The 19,564-nt window shown below is 36.7% G+C and overlaps 1 protein-coding gene across 1 annotated transcript in view; it reads left to right on the forward strand.

Annotated features, from left to right (window-relative positions):
- Window positions 1–19,564, forward strand: part of unc5db (unc-5 netrin receptor Db) — a 205,417-nt gene that overhangs the window by 173,369 nt on the left and 12,484 nt on the right. Inside the window, exons 5-11 of the mRNA XM_081364977.1 lie at window positions 3,632–3,812; window positions 5,114–5,281; window positions 6,820–6,984; window positions 7,896–7,928; window positions 10,169–10,354; window positions 13,866–14,222; window positions 14,947–15,031. Of these exons, the coding sequence (XP_081221103.1) occupies window positions 3,632–3,812; window positions 5,114–5,281; window positions 6,820–6,984; window positions 7,896–7,928; window positions 10,169–10,354; window positions 13,866–14,222; window positions 14,947–15,031 (1,175 nt within the window). The remainder of the gene's footprint in view (window positions 1–3,631; window positions 3,813–5,113; window positions 5,282–6,819; window positions 6,985–7,895; window positions 7,929–10,168; window positions 10,355–13,865; window positions 14,223–14,946; window positions 15,032–19,564) is intronic.

The following is a 19,564-nucleotide window of genomic DNA, read 5'->3' on the forward strand; positions in this document are numbered from 1 at the left end:
ATCAAGCTGCTCTGACCTCCTGTCCCACTTTTATGAGCGCCAGCCGAATAGCCCCTGTGTTCTGTGATAATAGTAAGATCTTCACTTCGGCTGATCTCTTCCTGTCAACAGGACCTTAATCAGTCAGGATAGAGGCACTAATGAAATCACAAGATCCTCTTGAGACTGTGGAAACTCCTCCGTCAGCCCTGCCACTGTTAGCCACGCTGTAATTGAAACAAATGTGCCAATTAGGCCATTCATTTCTCACATCTTCTGCCACACATTTACCCAGCTAATTTGTATTTGTCCCCTACCTTTCCTCTTCTCACTGCCTCTCTTCCTCTATCCTGTCTTCCCCCCTTTTTTCTTTCTTTCTCCCTCTGCTCTTCATTTCTGTGCTCTGCACCTTTTCAAAGACTGAGGGAGTGAGTGGTGCTCAAGAATGCAGAGTATGGCAAATGTCTCAACAGAGAGCTGCTTTCACTGTGTGCTAATTGCCTATTTCAGCTCCCAAGTTTCCCTGAAAAAATGAGTAAATACATTAGAGAAGTGCGCTCTCTGCTTCAATACACAAGTAGTATGACTCCCTGCTGAAAAACAGCTTAAACCAGGTGATTTGTTTGTCTTAGCTGGCTGGCCAGCTGTCTTCATTGTCTGACTAACCGAAAAGTGCCCAAAATCCCTCTTAAACTAGCAAGACATACCTGGATAATAGGATTGTCCAGACTGGGAGACCAGCTAAGCTATTTTTTCCCCAGCAATACACTGTAAAAAAGAAAAAACAACAACTGGCAGCTGTAGTTGCCAGGACTTTAACATATTTTACCAACATTTTTTACTGTAGCATATTTTTACCTTTTAAAATTACAATGGTCTTTTACCATTAAAATTACAATAATTTATTTTACAGTGTTTGATTTTACTTAAGACTTTACCAACTGTATTTTTACAGCTTCATAGTGCAACATTGTGAACTTAATTACTGTAATCATACATCTGGGTTAGTTATAAAATAATTAAAGCATGCTGTGAGCTATGAACATGAGGGCTAATGTGATTCTGAGAAATGATCTGTGAATAGAGCAAAGTTTAAAGTGCTGTGATGAGATCGAGGAAGAGAGGGCAAAGAGGGCATCACTGCAGTTACTGCTCAGAACACAGCATTAAAGGGGTAGTTCACCTAAAATGAAAATTCTGTCATTAATGTCGTTCATGCCCTCATGTCGTTCCATATCCGTAAGACCTTTGGAACACAAATTAAGATATTTTTGATGAAATCTGAGAGGTTTCCGAACCACCCATAGGCAGCAACATCATTGCAACTTTCAAGGCTCAGAAAGGTAGTAAAGTCAAGTCACATTTATTTATATAGCGCTTTTTACAATACAGATTGTTTCAAAGCAGCTTTACAGATATAACCGGAAAATAATGCAGGAAAGATTGTTTCCAGAAGAAAATAGCGTCACAGTCCAGCTTAAGTAAGTTCAGTGATGTTTCATTTTTGTTGTAAAAAAGTTATTAATTTAGTTCATTTATATACTGTATATATGTAGCCGCTCTGTTGAAAACTGTGGTGTCATCGTCCAGCTCAGTTCAGTTCTCATATAATGGTGTCAATGCAGGCAGATCAATAATATTGTTGAATATTAAATTAAATGTTAAATTTGATGTCCCCAACTAAGCAAGCCAATGGCAACAAAGGTGAAAAAAGGCTACAAAGGCGACGAAGGAACCAAAATTCCATCAGGTGACAGAATGGAGAAAAAAACCTTGGGAGAAATCAGGTTCAAGTCGAACAAGCCTAAAGTCTGTTGATTTTGTACAAGCAGAATGTGGCAGTTGGTCGGTGTGGTATTAGTCCCACCCCTCCTCCACTGTGATTGGACGGTTGGGTAAAAAGTGACAGTGATGAGTGCCGCGTTTTACCCAAAGTTGAACATTCTTCAACTCTCTGCGACCTGTATAGAACGCTCAGCGCTTCAGCGTGAAAAAGACGCTCAGTATTGCGATTCGTCTAGGTTTAATCGTAACAAAAAAATATAAACATGACTCCCACGCCCAGTCGTCAGACCCGAAGGACTCTCATGACTACAAAAATCAAGAAAAACGATAAACGTTTTATTAAGATAAGAAAAATGTAACAGTTTGAAAGTTGGATGTGTTCAAACAAAGTAACAAAAAAAAACAACAGTAGGTGTTATAATCTTCAGGAAGACCCAAGGCCCAAAATAACAAACAAAACAGATAATAAATAAAATAAGCAAACTAACTTCCCTCAAAGTATCCAAAATCAAAATACAACAAATTACCCTCCATACTCTAACAAAACAAGACGAACAGGATTTCAAAAGAAAAGGGCAGGTCAACCCTACAAAAAACACCACTGAAAATAAAGACAAAAAGTATCTAGATCACATAGGCTACTACAACAATGGTCTGACGGCTGGAGAGGAGACAGGAGAAGTGCGACCGGCCCGGAATCGCAACAACTCGTCTTCTGGAAACGGAAGCACTGTTTTAAACCCACGTAAAGGGGTGGAGCCAGCTCAAAGCTAATCATCGTAATCCTGAAACAAACAACAAAATAAACACACAAAGAAATAACACTGACAGAGAAAAAATAAAAATACGAACAATATACAAACTCAAAACATTATACGAAATTACATAATTCCGTAACACTCAGCGCCTCATTACGCTCATGCCGTTTTAAAAACGTGGCGCTCCCATTGAAAACAATTGAAAAAATACGCCAGCCGTGTGAAAAAATGCTTTGGTGGACACAGCGTAGGAGAATGATTTTGCACACAAAAAGTATTCTTGTCGCTTCATAATATTAAGTTTGAACCACTGTAGTCACACAGACGATTTTAAAGATGTCTTTACTAGCTTTCTAGGCCTTGAAAGCTGCCTATGGGTGGTCCAGAAACCTCTCGGATTTAATCCAAAATATCTTAATTTGTGTTCTGAAGATGAACGAAGGTCTTACGGGTTTGGAACGACATGAGGGTGAGTAATTAATGACAGAATTTACATTTTTGGGTGAACTAACCCTTTAATGTGACTATAATTTTGTAACCATGTTCTATTAAAATAACTATCCAAATCGGATTGTTGAATTAAAATCGGCATGAAATGGAAGTATTCTTTTCTTCCCAGTGTTTGTGACGTATATCCGATTGAAACTGCTTTTGGAATGAGAAAAAAAATGTGGGGTGAGACTGGATTTTTTCTTCTGGAATTGATTGGATCATAGGAAGTTGGCCGTTGCTAACTAAATTAAAGCAGATCTGAATGGCAGTTTGCAGTCAGTTAGTTATGGAGGATATTTAGTCCCATCCTCTGCCGAAACATACATCATGAAGAGAACAGATGCCTTTTCGAGGGGGAGGGAAGGTTAACATTTTTAATGAAATATTACGAGTGCACATGAATTAAAAAGAAATAAATATCTGCACAGATTAATCCTCTATAATAAACACTGCAACATTCTGTAAAGAAATAAGAATTGTTCATTTTGATTTCATGGTGACTGAAGATAGAAACTGACAAAGCGCAATAGTCTCAGCCCTTGTGTTCCTCCCAGAGGTGTGAAGTAACTATTTTGCTAATTGCAGCTTTGGTTAATAAATGCTTTTCTTTTTGTCAGGTGGAGTGGTTGAAAAATGAAGAATTGGTCCGTTTCCTTGGAGACGACAACATTGACACTCGTGCTGACCACAATCTGATAATCAATGAAGCCAGACTCTCTGACTCCGCCAACTACACCTGCCTCGCCAGTAACATAGTCGCAAAACGACGCAGTGCTACAGCTACTGTAGTTGTGTTTGGTAAGACGACACTGATATGCTTTATTGACTTAATGTTCTGTCTCCTCAGCTTTGCTAAAAATACTATTGAACGGCTTTCTGCTTGCAACAGCACTGTCATTAAGTTGTACACCCCATTTAAGCGATAGTTTATCCAAAAGTGAAAATTGTCTATATTATTTACTCACCCCCATGACTTTCTATATAGTGTGTGTGTGTGTGTGTGTGTGTGTGTGTGTGTGTGTGTGTGTGTGTGTGTGTGTGTGTGTGTGTGTGTGTGTGTGTGTGTGTGTGTGTGTGTGTGTGTGTGTGTGTGTGTGTGTATATATTATTATTATTATTATTATTATCATTATTGACACTCAAAGTACAGAAGAACTGAAATTATACAATCTATAATCATATTTTCACATAAGCAATCATTAGCTTACTTTAAGAGTTTGCTGGTTTGATTCGGACACTCCACCAAACGAGTCAAACTAATGAAGAACACTACCAGTGATACCCCATTTGACAGGACTAATAGGCGAATCAGATGATTCACCATGTCGAAGCAGAAAGATCAAGCTGAATTTTGTGGTTCTCACCAGTCATGCTGTTTCAGGGGAATTTCCACTTTTGAAGCCCAATTGGCTGGTATCCATCAGGTTGTTCTTTGAAAAAAAAAAAAAAACAGAATGGTTTGAAGGTAGATCTTTCAAGAGTTTTGGACAGGAAAGGAAGCAGAGATACAGATCTGTAGTTATCTACTACTGTACTGCAGTGTTTAGTGTTGGTTTTTGAGGCAGACATTTGGAAAGGAGCAGTTAAGCAGTATGTAACATTTGCAACGGGTCTTTTTATTAACCTTGCATAGTTTTCGAAAATTAGTTTATGTCGCACAAACTGTCCATATTGGTCTCTGGCTATTTGGCTAGCTTGTACAAAAGTGCCAAATGATTTTTGGCCAAATTGCAGTATAGAATTTAATTGGACAGACAGGACTTTGATGTCAACAAAAAGTTGATATTTTGCTAGTCTAACTATGAATGATTATATGATTAGTTGTATTTTATTATTTGTATTCAGCATTCTATTTTTTCCTGCTGTGTGTGACCATGTCAGAAAAAAATGGTGTTAAAATGCTGTGCCAGTATTACTGGTTGTACAGCTAAGACATATCAAAGCTAGACTACAAAAAGTCAAACCACACATATAAGTGAAGATTTTCCTTTAACCTGTTAGTTACCTTGTCCTCCAGGTGTTTCTTCTGGCAGGGTGAGAGAAAGGAAATCTCTTAAGTTCATTTGTTGTGTTGTTCAGTGGATGATTTCTATCTACAGTGAACGGTGGTTGGTCTCTGTGGACTGAGTGGTCCTCTTGCAGCGTGAACTGTGGGAGAGGAGTTCAGAAGCGATCTCGTACCTGCACTAACCCCGCTCCTCTGAACGGAGGAGCGTTCTGTGAGGGCATGTCTGTGCAGAAGATCACCTGCAATGCTCTCTGCCCAGGTCAGATTCTCTTCAACCCCAACACAACCATGAGGTGCAGCTTGTCTTCCAGCATCCTTTCTCACAGCTGCTTTTAGTGTCAGTATAGCACTTAAGAGCTGTGTATTTCATTCATAATACATCAGACATTGTAATACCCTCTACGTCCTGTAATAATTCAAAGTAAGGGTATTATGATGGAATTACTGAGGATCTACAACATGCATGTAAACGAGACCCCCTGTTCTCTGAGAATGAAGAAATAATCCCTAGTTAGTGTAATTTAATTAGAAGAGTTATTGCTCATGTTGTACTCAGTTGATTGCCTGGCTTTGTGATATTTAAATGAATTTTGCCTTTATGATCAGATGCATGGTTACAGTTGGATTGCATAATAAATTTCAATTTGTTCATATTATTCATATCAATTTGAAACATATTAAATTAGTTTATTTCTTAATCATGAAATGAGTTTATATATCTTATGCGATGACAATTAAGAAACAAATTAAGTAATTTTTATAGAAATTAAATTAAATTAAATTAAATTCACTTATGGTGCAAAAATTCATTCCTTTGATTCTGCCATAGTTAATAGTAGGCAATTGCATAAAATAGTTGTCACTATCTTTTGAAGAATTTATTAAATGACTCAATATATTTTGTTGATTAATTGGTTATAATTAAATTCTTACTTTATCAAACCTCATCTGTCCAATCAGGTAGATTAAAATATCACAGTATTTACTTTCTTCACATGTTGTGAAAATGCATCTTTATAAGCAGCAAAACAAGTTATGAGCAACACAAGTACCTTTACATATTCAGCTTAACAATGTTACAAAAAAGTCTGAGGTTCATAAGAGTTTTATGCTCCCCAAGGCTGTATTTGATAAAAAAAAAATACAGTAAAAATCATATTCTGCAATATTATTATAACTATAAATAAGCTTTTTCTATTTTAGAATGTCATTTATGTCATTCCAGTGATGTTAAACCTGAATTTTTAGCATCATTACTCCAGTCTTCTGTGTCACATGATCCTTTAGAAATCATTCTAATATGCTGATTTGGTGCTCAATACATTTATTATTATCACAGTTGAAAATGTTTTTTTGTCGAAATCGTGATGCATTTTTGTAACATTGTCTTTACTACTATCACTTTTGATCAGTTTAATGCTAAATAAAAGTAGTAATTTCTTTCCAAAAACAAAATCTTACTGACCCCAAACGTTTGAACATTCTCACATATTTAGCTTCAGAACACAAACATTATTTAAGCTATTAAAACAATAATTTGTGTTTATGTGGCTTGAAAAAAAAAGATGAAGAACAGATTAAAGGTATTATTAAGCTAAAGGTATTATTAAGAATTTGAAAATATGCTGATCTAATGCATGTAACCCTGCCAGTGTGGTCAAAAATTGGACTATTAAAACACTTTTAATTAAGTTTATGAAGTCTCTAGAAATCTCACAAGTTCATTGCAGAGTGCAGTTAATGCACAGAGCAGCTGTTCACCTTCCTTAAACGGCAACCCTGTTGTGTGCTCTGCAGTGGATGGAGTCTGGGAGGAGTGGAGCGAGTGGACGATGTGTAGCGCGCAGTGTGAGAGGCAGCGATGGAGGGAGTGCAACGCTCCCCCGCCCCGTCACAGAGGCAAGATGTGTGAGGGAGAAGGTCAAGGCACGGAGAACTGCACAGGGGGTCTGTGTACACAGAGTGAGTATGTGCTGATGCCGTAATGTGTCATAAACACCGTCATTTCATCAATCATCATCATATGTTGGTCATGCTATTGCTCACTTAGATCTTGACACTTATCACAAAGCTGAAGTGTGTGAATTGTGATGTTTTAGGAAGTGTGATAATTGTCTGCTAAAAATGGATGAAAGTGACGACATCATCCCTCTCAATGTCTCCCTCATAGCTATTATGATGAGAACCCTCTCTGATTTCTCCTTCTTAATGAAGGATGGAAACATCATGCAGCCTAAGTGATCCAAAACCATCTGCCAGTAGCTTCCCATGGCAGTGATGCAACAGTGTCCACAGCTGATGTTGGCATAGCCTGCAGTTGGACATCGACCCATGATGTGAATCAGAGAGTGAATTTGTTATAAGTAATGCCTGCTGTAACAGATCCTAAAAGATCATTACAGATCACATTGTTCGACATGGATCTAATAAACTTGGGTATGACATGTATGCAGACTGTATGATGATGAATTCTATTGAATTGAATTGTTAGGGAAAAGAGGCCAACTTGTCATGCCAATTTTGTAAATGGAGCTTGAGGTAAGTGGTTTTAAGTTTTAGCGCCATGTCACGTTTATCAGTACGCCATTTCATGTTGCATTTTTATTGGCTAGTCAGTAGACATAGGTCGTAGCCGCAAGCAAACTGTGAGATGATCATACTACATTTCTGACACTGGCTATCTTTGGTCACAAGACCGTGACAACAACCATCCTTGAACCTCTCTGACTGTACAGAGAGAAATCCCACTATTGGTCATCTTTCGTCTGGGACGGCCCAAAATCGGGCATTACAGGGATGGACTGTAATTCTCTCTCCTTCTTTCTTTCCCTTTATTTCTTTCTTTTTGTTGTTCTGTCTCTTTTTCCCAGCAGATGGGAAGCTGATGCATGATGTCAATCCTCAAAGTGAGTTCTCCTCCATGTGAATTCTTAAGTAAACTTTGGTTTGAATCATTTTATCTTAAATTTCCTTTTTTGAAATTAGAATTTGTGTGAAAGCTTTTTTTTTTACTCCCTCCTTAATTAAGATAAGCTCAATCCTCTCAAATGTGTGTTCACTTCTACGCTTGGTTACCCTGTATCATTATGCTGACAACAGGTGTCATTCGCAACAAAGTGGAAAAAAAGATGCTGAAGATTAATTGGCAAGAATTCAATCTGTCTCTAAAATTTAAATTTTAGTATGAAAATTACAAACCAATTAAAGCAATAAATAAATGTGGTTAGTTTTGTATTATTATTATTATTATTATTATTATTATTATTATTATTTTAGATATTCAGAATATATAAAACAAGTTTTTTTACCCTACAACAATTTTCTTCTCAGCTGAATTTATCCGGAAAACAAGTCAAAGTCACTGATTAAGGGATCCTAAATATTTTGCAGGTGTCCTTATCAACTTGTCCAGATTATACATTTTGCAAAATTTCAAAGTGCTAGTCAATGTATTGTGTCCTTTCAGATTAGAGAGCGTGAGTGATTGGATGTGGCGTTTGAACGTGCTATATTTAGAGGAAGCAATGAGGTGTAATCATTGAATATTAACTCACCTCGTCAAGCATTATGTCTTCATTTCTCCTGTGTATTATTTTAACCATATTGAGGCACTTTGCACAACATCATTTTAAATATGTATTAGTACCAGGTGCTTCTGCATTGTTACAATGCAATGGCTCTGAGACTCTTCCGTGTGCATTGATGTGTGAGCTGGGTTATAAGGCTTCTAATTAAATCTATTAAATCTGTTGCATGATGGACTTGCAATTAATTCACCTTTACCCTTGGACAGAAACTTGTTTCCAGCTTGAAGCGTGTAATCCTGTTCAACTTTATGTAGTGTGTCAGGATATTTGAAATGCAGTGCTGTAGTTTTAAAAGCATATTCTTCCTCTCACGGCATGATTAATGTCCTCTGTGTCCTTTGTGATCTGGCGAGTTCGGTCCGCCCAACCCTCCTGCTGCAGAGGTCACTTGGGCCAGTGCTATAGATGCCAACTGAACAGATGTATCATTGCGTGGGGTGTTGGCACACCACCCTGCCAGTTATTAAAGTAGTAAGAGCCCTGGAATTCACACCTCCCAAACTGCGCTCACGTGCCAAGCATATCTTTATACACTGCTAAACATGTGCATATTGCACCTGTTCCATTTGCACAGGTGTCTAAAAAGATTTGCAAGCCTAACCACAATGACCAGGTGTGACAGCTTTAAATGTCTCCCTGTCACCAAAATGTATTTTTTTTCCGGTGCCATGAAAACATTTCACTTGCAAAAATCTACAAAACTATTACACAAACTATATCTTACTTAAACATTTCATCATATCACAATAAAATAATCACAGAAATAATAATCATTAAGTTATTTTGTTTTATGGCACTGTGAAACATTTTACTTGCACAAATCTACAAAACTATTAAATGAACCATTTCTTATTTTAATATTTCATAACACCATATAATAGTTGTAGAAAAAATAATTATGAAATATTATAAAATATTACTTATCATTAAACTTGTAAATGAAAACGAGGCAACTGTGTATGTTACAGGGGTATAAACACATATAGCCACTGGTGCTCATTGGATACATGAGAGGTAAATATCAGATGAAACAACAAAATATTCCAAAACAGCTGGTAAACCAGTGGGAGTGGCTATAACCAGCCATCTCCTTCACAAATAAAACAGTAACTTCTAATGCAAAATAATAATAATAATAATAATTAAATAAAATATTTAAAATAGATAAATAAAAGATAAAAAATAAATATAATAATAACGATGATGACACTACAAGAAAGTAAAAAAAAAAACATTCCTCATTATCTCCAAGTAACTTTGTACCCTTATACTCTTAAGTGTATAAAACCAAATATAAAGTAATTTTATATTTACATTTATTATTAAATATTTTATATTATATATTATCATATTATATTAAAGTTTTGTTTTATATTTAATAATAATCATTTATGTAAGGTAGCTCACATGTGTTGCACAGATATTTATTTAAATTGTTCAAGAACTTCCTGATCAGATGTGTGCTATTTGGCATATTTTCATAAATTATTTCCACAATAAATAATAGTTTTCCCATGGAGCCTAAGTTTGTGTTGTGTGTGTTTCTGGCTGTGTCCCAGGCATGGAGAACTCTATTGATGTTGCGCTGTACTCTGGTCTGGCTGCGGGGGTGATCGCTGTGGTCGTCCTCATCGTGGCTATCACCCTCTACAGGAAGAGTCAGAGCGAGTACGGAGTGGATGTCATTGACTCATCTGCTCTTGCTGGGGGCTTCCAGTCCTTCAACTTCAAAACCACCAGACAGGGTAAGAGTTCATTGTAGATAAAGTGCTTTGGTTAAATTAATTGATTTATTGTGATTCTGAAGTTCATGCGCTGCAAGTCACAGTAATAGGCTAAACCATAATGAATATTTAATAATTCCAAAAGAGAGAAATTGCTTGTTAAAGCATACAGACACACAATCCATGAGATCCATGAGTATATGGATTCAATTCATTGTTTTCCTCAAAATTCTACAAACAATACCCCATAATGACAACGTGAAAGAAGTTTGTTTCAAATCTTTGCAAATTTATTACAAATAAAAAACTAAAAAAATCTCATGTACATAAGCATTATGGGGTATTGTTTGTAGAATTTAGAGGAAAATAATGAATTTAGTTTGGAATAAGGCTGTAACATAACAAAATGTGGAAAAAGGGAAGCACTGTGAATACTTTCCGGATGCACTGTATATGCTCATATGCTTTTATTTCACAGTAAAACACTAAGATGTTTTTTACTCACAAAAACCGCTTCCCCTGACTAAACACATTCTTACCCCCAAAAAAGTCATGCTACGCTAACTTAAATTCTGCCTTTTTGTCAGCTGTGCCGATAACTTTTGTAGATAAGACCACGTCTACGGTCGTTTGAACTACATTTGGTTCCGCTACACGCGTCCATATTACCACCGCTGACGCTTCTGGGTCAGGGAAAGTGATAGCCATCGCCCCACAGGATAATCAATCCTGGCTGCTTGTGACAGCACAGTGAAAGCCCGCGACTAGCAGCTTGTGTTTATTGTGCTCAAGGCCTGAGATGGCAACACCCTCCTTTTCCATGCAACAGGAAAGAGGGGGATCAAGGCTCAGCTGAGCCGCATCTGTCAGGTCATCAATCCTATTTAAAAAGGCCAACTTTCTCTCAGCCTCCCGCTGTGCCCTATTCCAACAGCCAATCCGGTTCCCATCAGCGCTCACAGGAAAGACCAAACCCCATCCAATAGAAAAGAGAACATGTTGGATGTTCATTTAAGGATGTGGGATGTAGAATGAGAAATTATAAGCTTCACTAAACAGTTATTCACTAAACATTTTAAACATTTATCCAATTAGATTTTTTTATTTTGATTTTGTATTATTTCTCATTATTCATTATTCACTCATTATGCGTTGTATCACTTTTCCTTTTAACTTGTCTCACTACATGATATCTGTTGCAGTTTTCTCAGTGTGTGTAATTATAATAAAGCTTCTGAAGTATTCCAGCTGACTCTCTAAATCACAGGTAACAGTATGAGACTCCAGACCTTTGCCCGTCTGTCTGCTCTTGAAATCTCAGCCACTGAGTCATTTTAATCACGACTCTAATTCCAGATCTTTCTCTGCAAGGTGCCCACTACATGGCTGTTTCATTAACTTCTATCATCCTGCTTTCTCGTCCTTTCATTTCACTGCCATTTTAAAGAGTTTCTGTCCCAGAGTGATCATATCCTCCTTCTGAAGAGATATGGGGGAAAAAAATTATTTGTTGTGGGTGAGAATTTAAGAATTTGAACCATTTAATATGTTGTAATCTCTTTATATTTCTGGTAAATCTGGTTCAGTTCTCTTCTATAGGAGTGGTCAAAGAGAATAATTCACCCCAAAAATAAAATTGACCATCGTTTACTCACCCTCATGTCATTCCAAACCTGCATTAATTACTTTCTTCAGTGAAACACAAAATAAGATAATTTAAGAAATGTCATTGGGGTCCAATATTATTTTGGACAAGACCCAATGACTTTCATTGTATGGACAAAAACAGTGTAAATATTCTTCAAAATATTTTCTACAGAAGAAAGACTGCCATAAAGGTTTGGAGCAACATGAGGGAAAGTAAATGAGACAATTCATTTTCAGGTGAATAAACCCTTTAAAAGGTAATGAATAAGTTTTCATAATCCCAAATGTGAGTATGCAGCATCATATTTCCTAAATTTCAGTAGTTTCCCACCATAATTTTTCCCATCCTGACACCTTAGAACTTTGCAGGACCATTCAAATTTATAATACAAACCTCTTGTCACTCTATAACAAAGCCTTGGCCTGCCCAAGCATGGCGACTAGAAATATCCCAAATGCCTGACACCGATCAGCCCATACTGGGGTAATTAACGATTTTCCTAAAAATAAAGATCCATTAGCCTCCTGCCTCTCACCCCTCACTGTGCAGCAGCTGGCCAGCAAGGACTAAGTGACTCAAATGTTGGAGCTACTTTGGCACCGGGATGAATCGTGGGGGTTCTGTGATGGTGTGTGTCTGCCTCAGACTGGAAAAGGTGAGAGAGCAACAGCGAGAGATGAAGACCCCCTTCCAAGAGCTGTTCTGAGCCCAAGCTGGGAGGCGACAGATTTAAAAACTTGGAAAAACAAAAAGGTCACTTAGGCGTACTTCATATATCTTTGTCTCCATTTAGTTGCTCTCTCACTTTATGAATTAATTTTATGCGAAAGCCCATATCCCTAATGATGCCACTGGCGAACCAATGCTAACTGTGGTAATGGGTGATGACAAGCCATTTAAGGATGTGACTGTTAACATCAATCAATGCATGAAAGCAACTGTTGCCATGAACAATCTACTCTGACTAGTAGTCAAATAACATGGACACAATTAAGCTGAATGCTAGCAAAAGGGTCTGCACTGTATCTTTGATGATAAAGGTCTAAAAACACAAGTACATAAGCTGTTCAGGTCAGTTTGCATAATCTAAAATTCCAAAGTTGTGTGCTCTAAAGTAGTTCAGAAACACACAGCACAACTGACTATACTTTTTTAATTAAAGGTGCTGTATGTAATTTTCTTTGACTGTGCTAAAGCATAAAAATACCATTTGTTTGCAGATATTTAGGAAACCAAGTTACTAAGTTGCTAAGTTTACATACTTGTTTCTCTCAAAATCAATGCTACAGCCTCTACTTTGAAATGTGCGTTCCATGTCGGAATGTCTGTTTTTGTTTTGATCTGTGTAATCCTGCCCACTGCCAATTTACCCATTAGTATTTCGACACCCCGGGTTGCCAGTTGTTGGAAAACACAGCCTATTGCTGCCATGCAAGCCAGAAAACGAACTAGGTCATAAAATGGACTGTAACATATTAGAAAAGTATGGAATTCAAAATCTATACTCTTAATATTCTAACACCTATTCAGAACCAAGTTTCAGGAGGTTAGATTTTGAAGGGCCAAGAATTAAACTAACCTAACTAAATAATTTAGTTGGTGCCAGAGCATTTACTTTTCTCACATACTTAAAATTGTCCTTTTCACTTTTTGTATTTTTCAGGATAATTTTTTTTCCCTTTTTCCAGCACTCTTAGAATGAATATTTTAGCCAAAACAGTAAATTAAATATTTAATCCTTTTCTGTTGCACGCCTTGATTTTTAAGCCATGGTCTGCTGCACTGGAGTTGGCATGTCAGGACCCCATCTAACCGTATTCTTTTCTTTTTACCTGTATCAACAAAACTCCCAAAATATCAAAGACTGCCTTTTCATCTCCCCAGGCAATCCACTTCTGCTGAATTCCTCCATGCAGCCCGATTTAACTGTCGGCCAGACGTACAGCGGTCCAATCTGCTTTCAGGACTCCATAGACAAAGAGCTCTTTGACCCCCTGCCAGACAAGGTCAAAGTTCAGAGCTCCTTTATGGTTTCACTAGGTGTGGCGGACCGGGCCGAGTACCATGTGAAAACCCACCTGGAGACCCTCCCTGCTAACCTTCACCCAAACTACAGCACAGTAGAAGGAAAGAAGACAACCATGATTGCTGCTAATGGACTTCACACACCCGGAAAGACTTGGTTGAAAACAAGCGCAGTGTTTGGGCATCTGGGTGGCCGACTGGTCATTCCAAATGCAGGTGAGTGAAAGTGTGTGTTTTTGTGTTTTATTTTTATGCAATGATGAACAAGATAGGAGGTAATCTTAAGGTACAGGAAAGCTACAGTCATTCATATTCTTTTAGAAATTGGTTTAGATGGAGAGTTCACCCAATATGAAAATACTGTCATTTACTCACACTAATTCCCTTCCAAGCCCACAAAACAATGGCTTTGGTAACTATGAACAGTATGTGAAATATTTGTTTTCTCTAATCATTGTTTTGCATCTAGTAAGTGCCCCACAGGCAAATGTTCTCTTTGGCTAATGCTTGTTAGAAAAAAGGCATAAAATCACAATTATTATTATTTTTACTTGTACGTGTGCATGAGGGAAGTGAGGAAAAAAAAGTCAGACTACATAAAATCAACTATTGTTATTCAAGTGCACATGTACTTTTATTAGGTTAACTGTAATAAATTAGGATAGACGAGGAAGATGATTACAAAGTTTTTGTATTTTAAACACATTAAAAATGCAGTTCAGCTGCTGAGATATTCACCTTTCACAAGGTTGTAATCAAATTTACAAATTTTAATTTGTAAATATAAGTACATGGTATAATTTTTGGTATAAAAAGTTATTTAGTATATTAATGAATCTCATATTGACATTAATTGAATGTAATATAGGAATAAATGTGTATTGTGTAGCTGCACATAAATGGTATCTCAGTGTTGATGTTTACGCTGTTGGTTTTCTAGGAGTGAGCTTACTGGTGCCTCACGGGGCGATTGCTGATGACACCTCCTGGGAAATGTACATGCTCATAAATCAGGGGGAGTCTAGGTAAGACTGTAGACTGGCATATCTGTATCACTTTCATATTTTTGTGTAAATATTATCATTCCTTCTTAACAGTTCAGACAAAACATATTTTCTTTTCAAAATTCCAATTTCTGTTGTTCAAGAAGCTTTTAACAAGGCCCAGCATTATACAATAAACAGTCAGTCTCGACACAGAAATGTTCAAACTATAGCCCTATTTGAATTTATATAAAATTCAATCCACTCATGCCAAATAAGAGAATTTTTTAAATAAAAAATAAATAAAATAAAAAGATTAGCAAAATAGTTTAGGGCTATGTTCATAGAGTTTCTGAATACTTTGTTGAAAAACACATTCTTTTAATTAATTTAGGCAATTTGAAGAAATATTTGTGCGTTTGATTTCAGCTTCCATGTATTTACTATTGTCTTTCAAGGACATATCGTAATACAATTGTAGGATTTTTTATTTATTTTTTGCTGTAGGAAAGACAAAAATCACTCTGCTACTTATACCACTGATGGAAAAAGTGCAGTTAGAATAGCTAAATATGTGGGAGAGAACTGCTAAAATGTGACTGTTGTTAATGCTTTGTGTATCATTAAATCAGCATTAAGTCTAGTTTATGCAGTGGTTTATTGGGGTTTATTTACAGTACAGTTTTGAATGGTTACATTCTTGAAGTCAGATGCTACAGCTTTAAATGGTAACACATTAGATGAACAGATAAACATTTGGTAAATGAACATTTCAGATACATTGACATACACACATTGCAGATGGCGTTATATATTTGTGCTTTTTGGTACTGGGATGGCGTCTGTATTATAGGAAGAAATACCATTACTTGGAACAAATGAATACAGGATGAAAATATCAGAGCTGACTTTTATCGTCAAGACTCTCTTACCTTAAAGTGAGATCTGATTATGAATATTAGAGATGTAGTCTGACTTCACACTGGAACGTGTCATGCCATAAAAGCTCTGTCAAACAAGCAGGATTCTGACTTCATGAGTTATTGAACTCTTTTCTGTGAAAAGCTGAAGTCTGATTATGACTTGATTTTCTTTTATCATGTCAAACATGAAGTTGACAGAAGTGAATCTTTTTTATCCTGATCAATGAGTGATCATTTTATGGGAGATGTTTTGGCATATATAGGTTATGGTCTACGCCCCCATCTGGCTGTTTCTTCATAAAACTTACTTGAGAGTTTCTGAAGGTCTTACATTTTGACACGTTGTGTATTATGTATTCTCAGCATGTAAAGGTAATGAGCCTACGTGAGTCTTGATGTGTCTCTGGAGACAATATGTCTGTTGCACTCTGCCAAAACCTGAAGGAGATCTAACACAACTGCCAACTGTTATTGCTCTGACTGAATACATCTTCATAACGGCACAGGATAATGGAGGAAACAGTTACTACTAAGGAGTGTAAAATGAGGACATTATGAGTCATTGTTCACCACATCTGTGGCAGATCACCGATTTAGACTGAAGGTGCACTCTGTAAGTTTATCCACACTAAAAAAATTGTTTTACTTATAAATAAATAAATGAATAGCATTTTTCCCAAATTATGTAAAATGATGTACTCATGAGGTGATTGCTCCAATCATATCATGGAATGGGTTGTGATTTCTCAAGATCACTTTCCAGGCGTGCAAAACTCCCAAAACGTACCTTTTCATACCAGTTGAAATTTGCCCTAGAGGCAATAAAACGGCAACAACTCATATTCCTTTTTACACAAATAATGATTATGGCCAGGGGCAGATTATCGATTAATAAAGACTCCTTTCTACACGATTCCTTGCACAATATAGAGCATTAATTGTTTAACGCCTCTCACCCGACTTTTCTTTTCTGAACTGCAATATCCGAACTAACCCTTCCGAAGCAATATAACTGGGTGCTTATTCACAAATATTCTTGCTTTGAAATCATGCCTGACAGTCATGGTCACCATGTACTTTCATTATATGGAAAAGAGCAGTTTGGACATACTGATATAAAATAACTCATTTTGTGTTCCACAGAAGGAAGGTCATTCAAGTTTTAAAAGACATGAGGATGAGTAAGGGATTATGGACTTTTCATTTTTGTGGAACTACTCCTTTAAATGAAGTTACTGATCAATTTGCCACACTGAAGTTAAGTCACAGTCAGATGCTTAAATGAAAGAATGAATACATAATAGAAGCATTAAGTTTGCCTATCGCCTCCTACAGTGTCCGTTAATGCTCCGGCACTCTGCTGCTCGACCCCCTAGCAGTGACTCATCAGTCTTTTTGAATAATGCTTCTCAATACAGACCTAAGAGCTTGCAGGATAAGACCCTTGATGAGGAGGAGGAGAGTTGTAAAAAACATGACAAGACACTTAAGGTACAAGAGTGAAGACTCATTTAGAAGTGCAGTTCCTTATGCAACCCAGGTAACCTGCCTCTATCCTTGACTCGCATGAAATATGCAAACTAGTATTGTGTTGCAGTGAAGAACTGTTTACGTAGAGAAATTCAGTTTTCTGTGATGTGAATACCAGAGAGGTATAATGAAATGTAGCTTTTAAGTACTTTCCTGACATTACATTGCAGTTTATCTGTTTTAATCCTTTAAAACAAGAAGGATATTATTTGAAAAATGTAAAGACAATAAACCTTTCGATTAAGTAGTTATTTTCTTGCTTGTTGTTCAAATACACACTAGTAAAGAAAAGTTAATTGAAGGATGATGTTTTCACTTTCAAGGCATTTCGAGGCATTTAAAACATTCACAATGCATTTTTTCTTCATACAGCCTCTTTTAGTTAAACCTGAATGTGGTTTAAATCGCATTTAAGTTCCTACAGACCTGACATGCCTGAATAGTAATTAGATGTAAATAGAAGAACACTTGGAGAGAGTTTGAAGGAGGACGGCCTGATTGGCTGTAAAGAGTGGTTTAGTCCTTATTCCCTCTTCAGCAAAGCTGAATTAATATAGATTCAGATAAACTGAAAAAGCTTCTGGCGTCCTTTGGGCATACTGTAAAAGTCCTTAAAGCAAGTTCTGTTGATGTGGTGCTCCTCGACTTTCAAAGTTTGTTGTGAATTTTCTATTCCAATGTGGTTAGTTGAAAAGATAGAACAAAACTTTGGATATACATGGCACTTTGGTGTCCCATTACTTAGTATTAAAAGCACAAATCCCAATGTATTTTATTAGATACATTTGACAAACTATTATTTAACAGAATTATTTATTTATATGATCTAACACAATTTTGGCTAAATGTACAACTATTTACAGGCCTGGCTGGAGTTTTTTTTTTTTTTTTGCACAATTTTGTCTATTACATTTTGATGACTTGATCATTTTTATTGATAGACAATAACAAAAATATAAAATAATAAATAGTGCCACATATTTTATAGATATATATTCACATGCAGTGAAAATATGCAGTGCTGTCAACCAGAAGGTTTTTCCTTCCTTTCTTTTTTACCTCTAAATTTGCATGAAAGGCCAAAGCCTTCATTAACTCTTTCTCATTAACGGTTTTCTGTTATGGTTTACCACCACAAGGAAAATATGGAAGGTAGCGATAATGGCCAGAAGATCATAAGCAATGACTAATGAATATGCAGGAGCTGGTAAAACGACTCCGGTACCCTCAGAGAATCAGTAGCTTCCCCTAAATCAAGGTTCTGAGTCGTCTTTTTAATGATTCTGTAGACTGCCGACGTGACAGCTTTTATCATTACGGTATCTATGCAGGATAATTGAGGGTTGTGATGTAGATTTCACTGTGGGTTTTTTTTTTTCTTTTTTTTTCTTTCTGATTACTTTATTTGATTTAGCTAAATGTTCACTATTTTGATTATTGACCAAAGGGGTATAGTGTAGTTCAAAAAGTTGAGTGTAGCTCTAGCCAAGGTCATGGGCTGATTTCCAAGAATTGCATGCACTGATCAAATGTACAGTATACCTTTAGGATTTTACAGATATGATGAATGAAGACCAGGAGTCAGAGATGCAGTAAATTAAAGAACATTTTACTGAAGTTTAGTTTGCCGTTTCATCAGCAGAAGCCAGCTTCAGCACTCAGCAAAGAGTTTGTATTCCGTCCTGCCATTCATTCTCAAAACAACAGCAATTATACTCTACACAGGTCACTAAGCTATGTCATCAAGTTTGTTTGAATGATTCTGATTGGTTAAGACACAAATAAACTTTTCATTAAAATAAATTTTCCACAAATGGCTGTTCGTCAGAAGAATATCTCCATAGATTATCTGGATGCCAGATGGTTATTTCACTTCTCCTGCGTCCCAGTTGTTCACCTCACGAACGTCAGGTCCCGTAACAAAAGAGTACACACACACACGCACACGCACACACACATTGAATTTGGTTGAGCTCTAGCTCTGACCAGGAAACTTTCAAAGCCTCTTTACAGAAAATTGCATGTTTCTACATTACAATATAGAGTAATCTGTTATCACGGGTGACTGTATCAAATTAATGTCCATATGTCAAAAATGTACAGTTCTAAGATGGTACAAATA

This window comes from Scardinius erythrophthalmus (genome assembly GCF_964197995.2).
Source record: "Scardinius erythrophthalmus genome assembly, chromosome: 5".
In the NCBI taxonomy this organism is placed as follows: Eukaryota; Metazoa; Chordata; class Actinopteri; order Cypriniformes; family Leuciscidae; genus Scardinius; species Scardinius erythrophthalmus.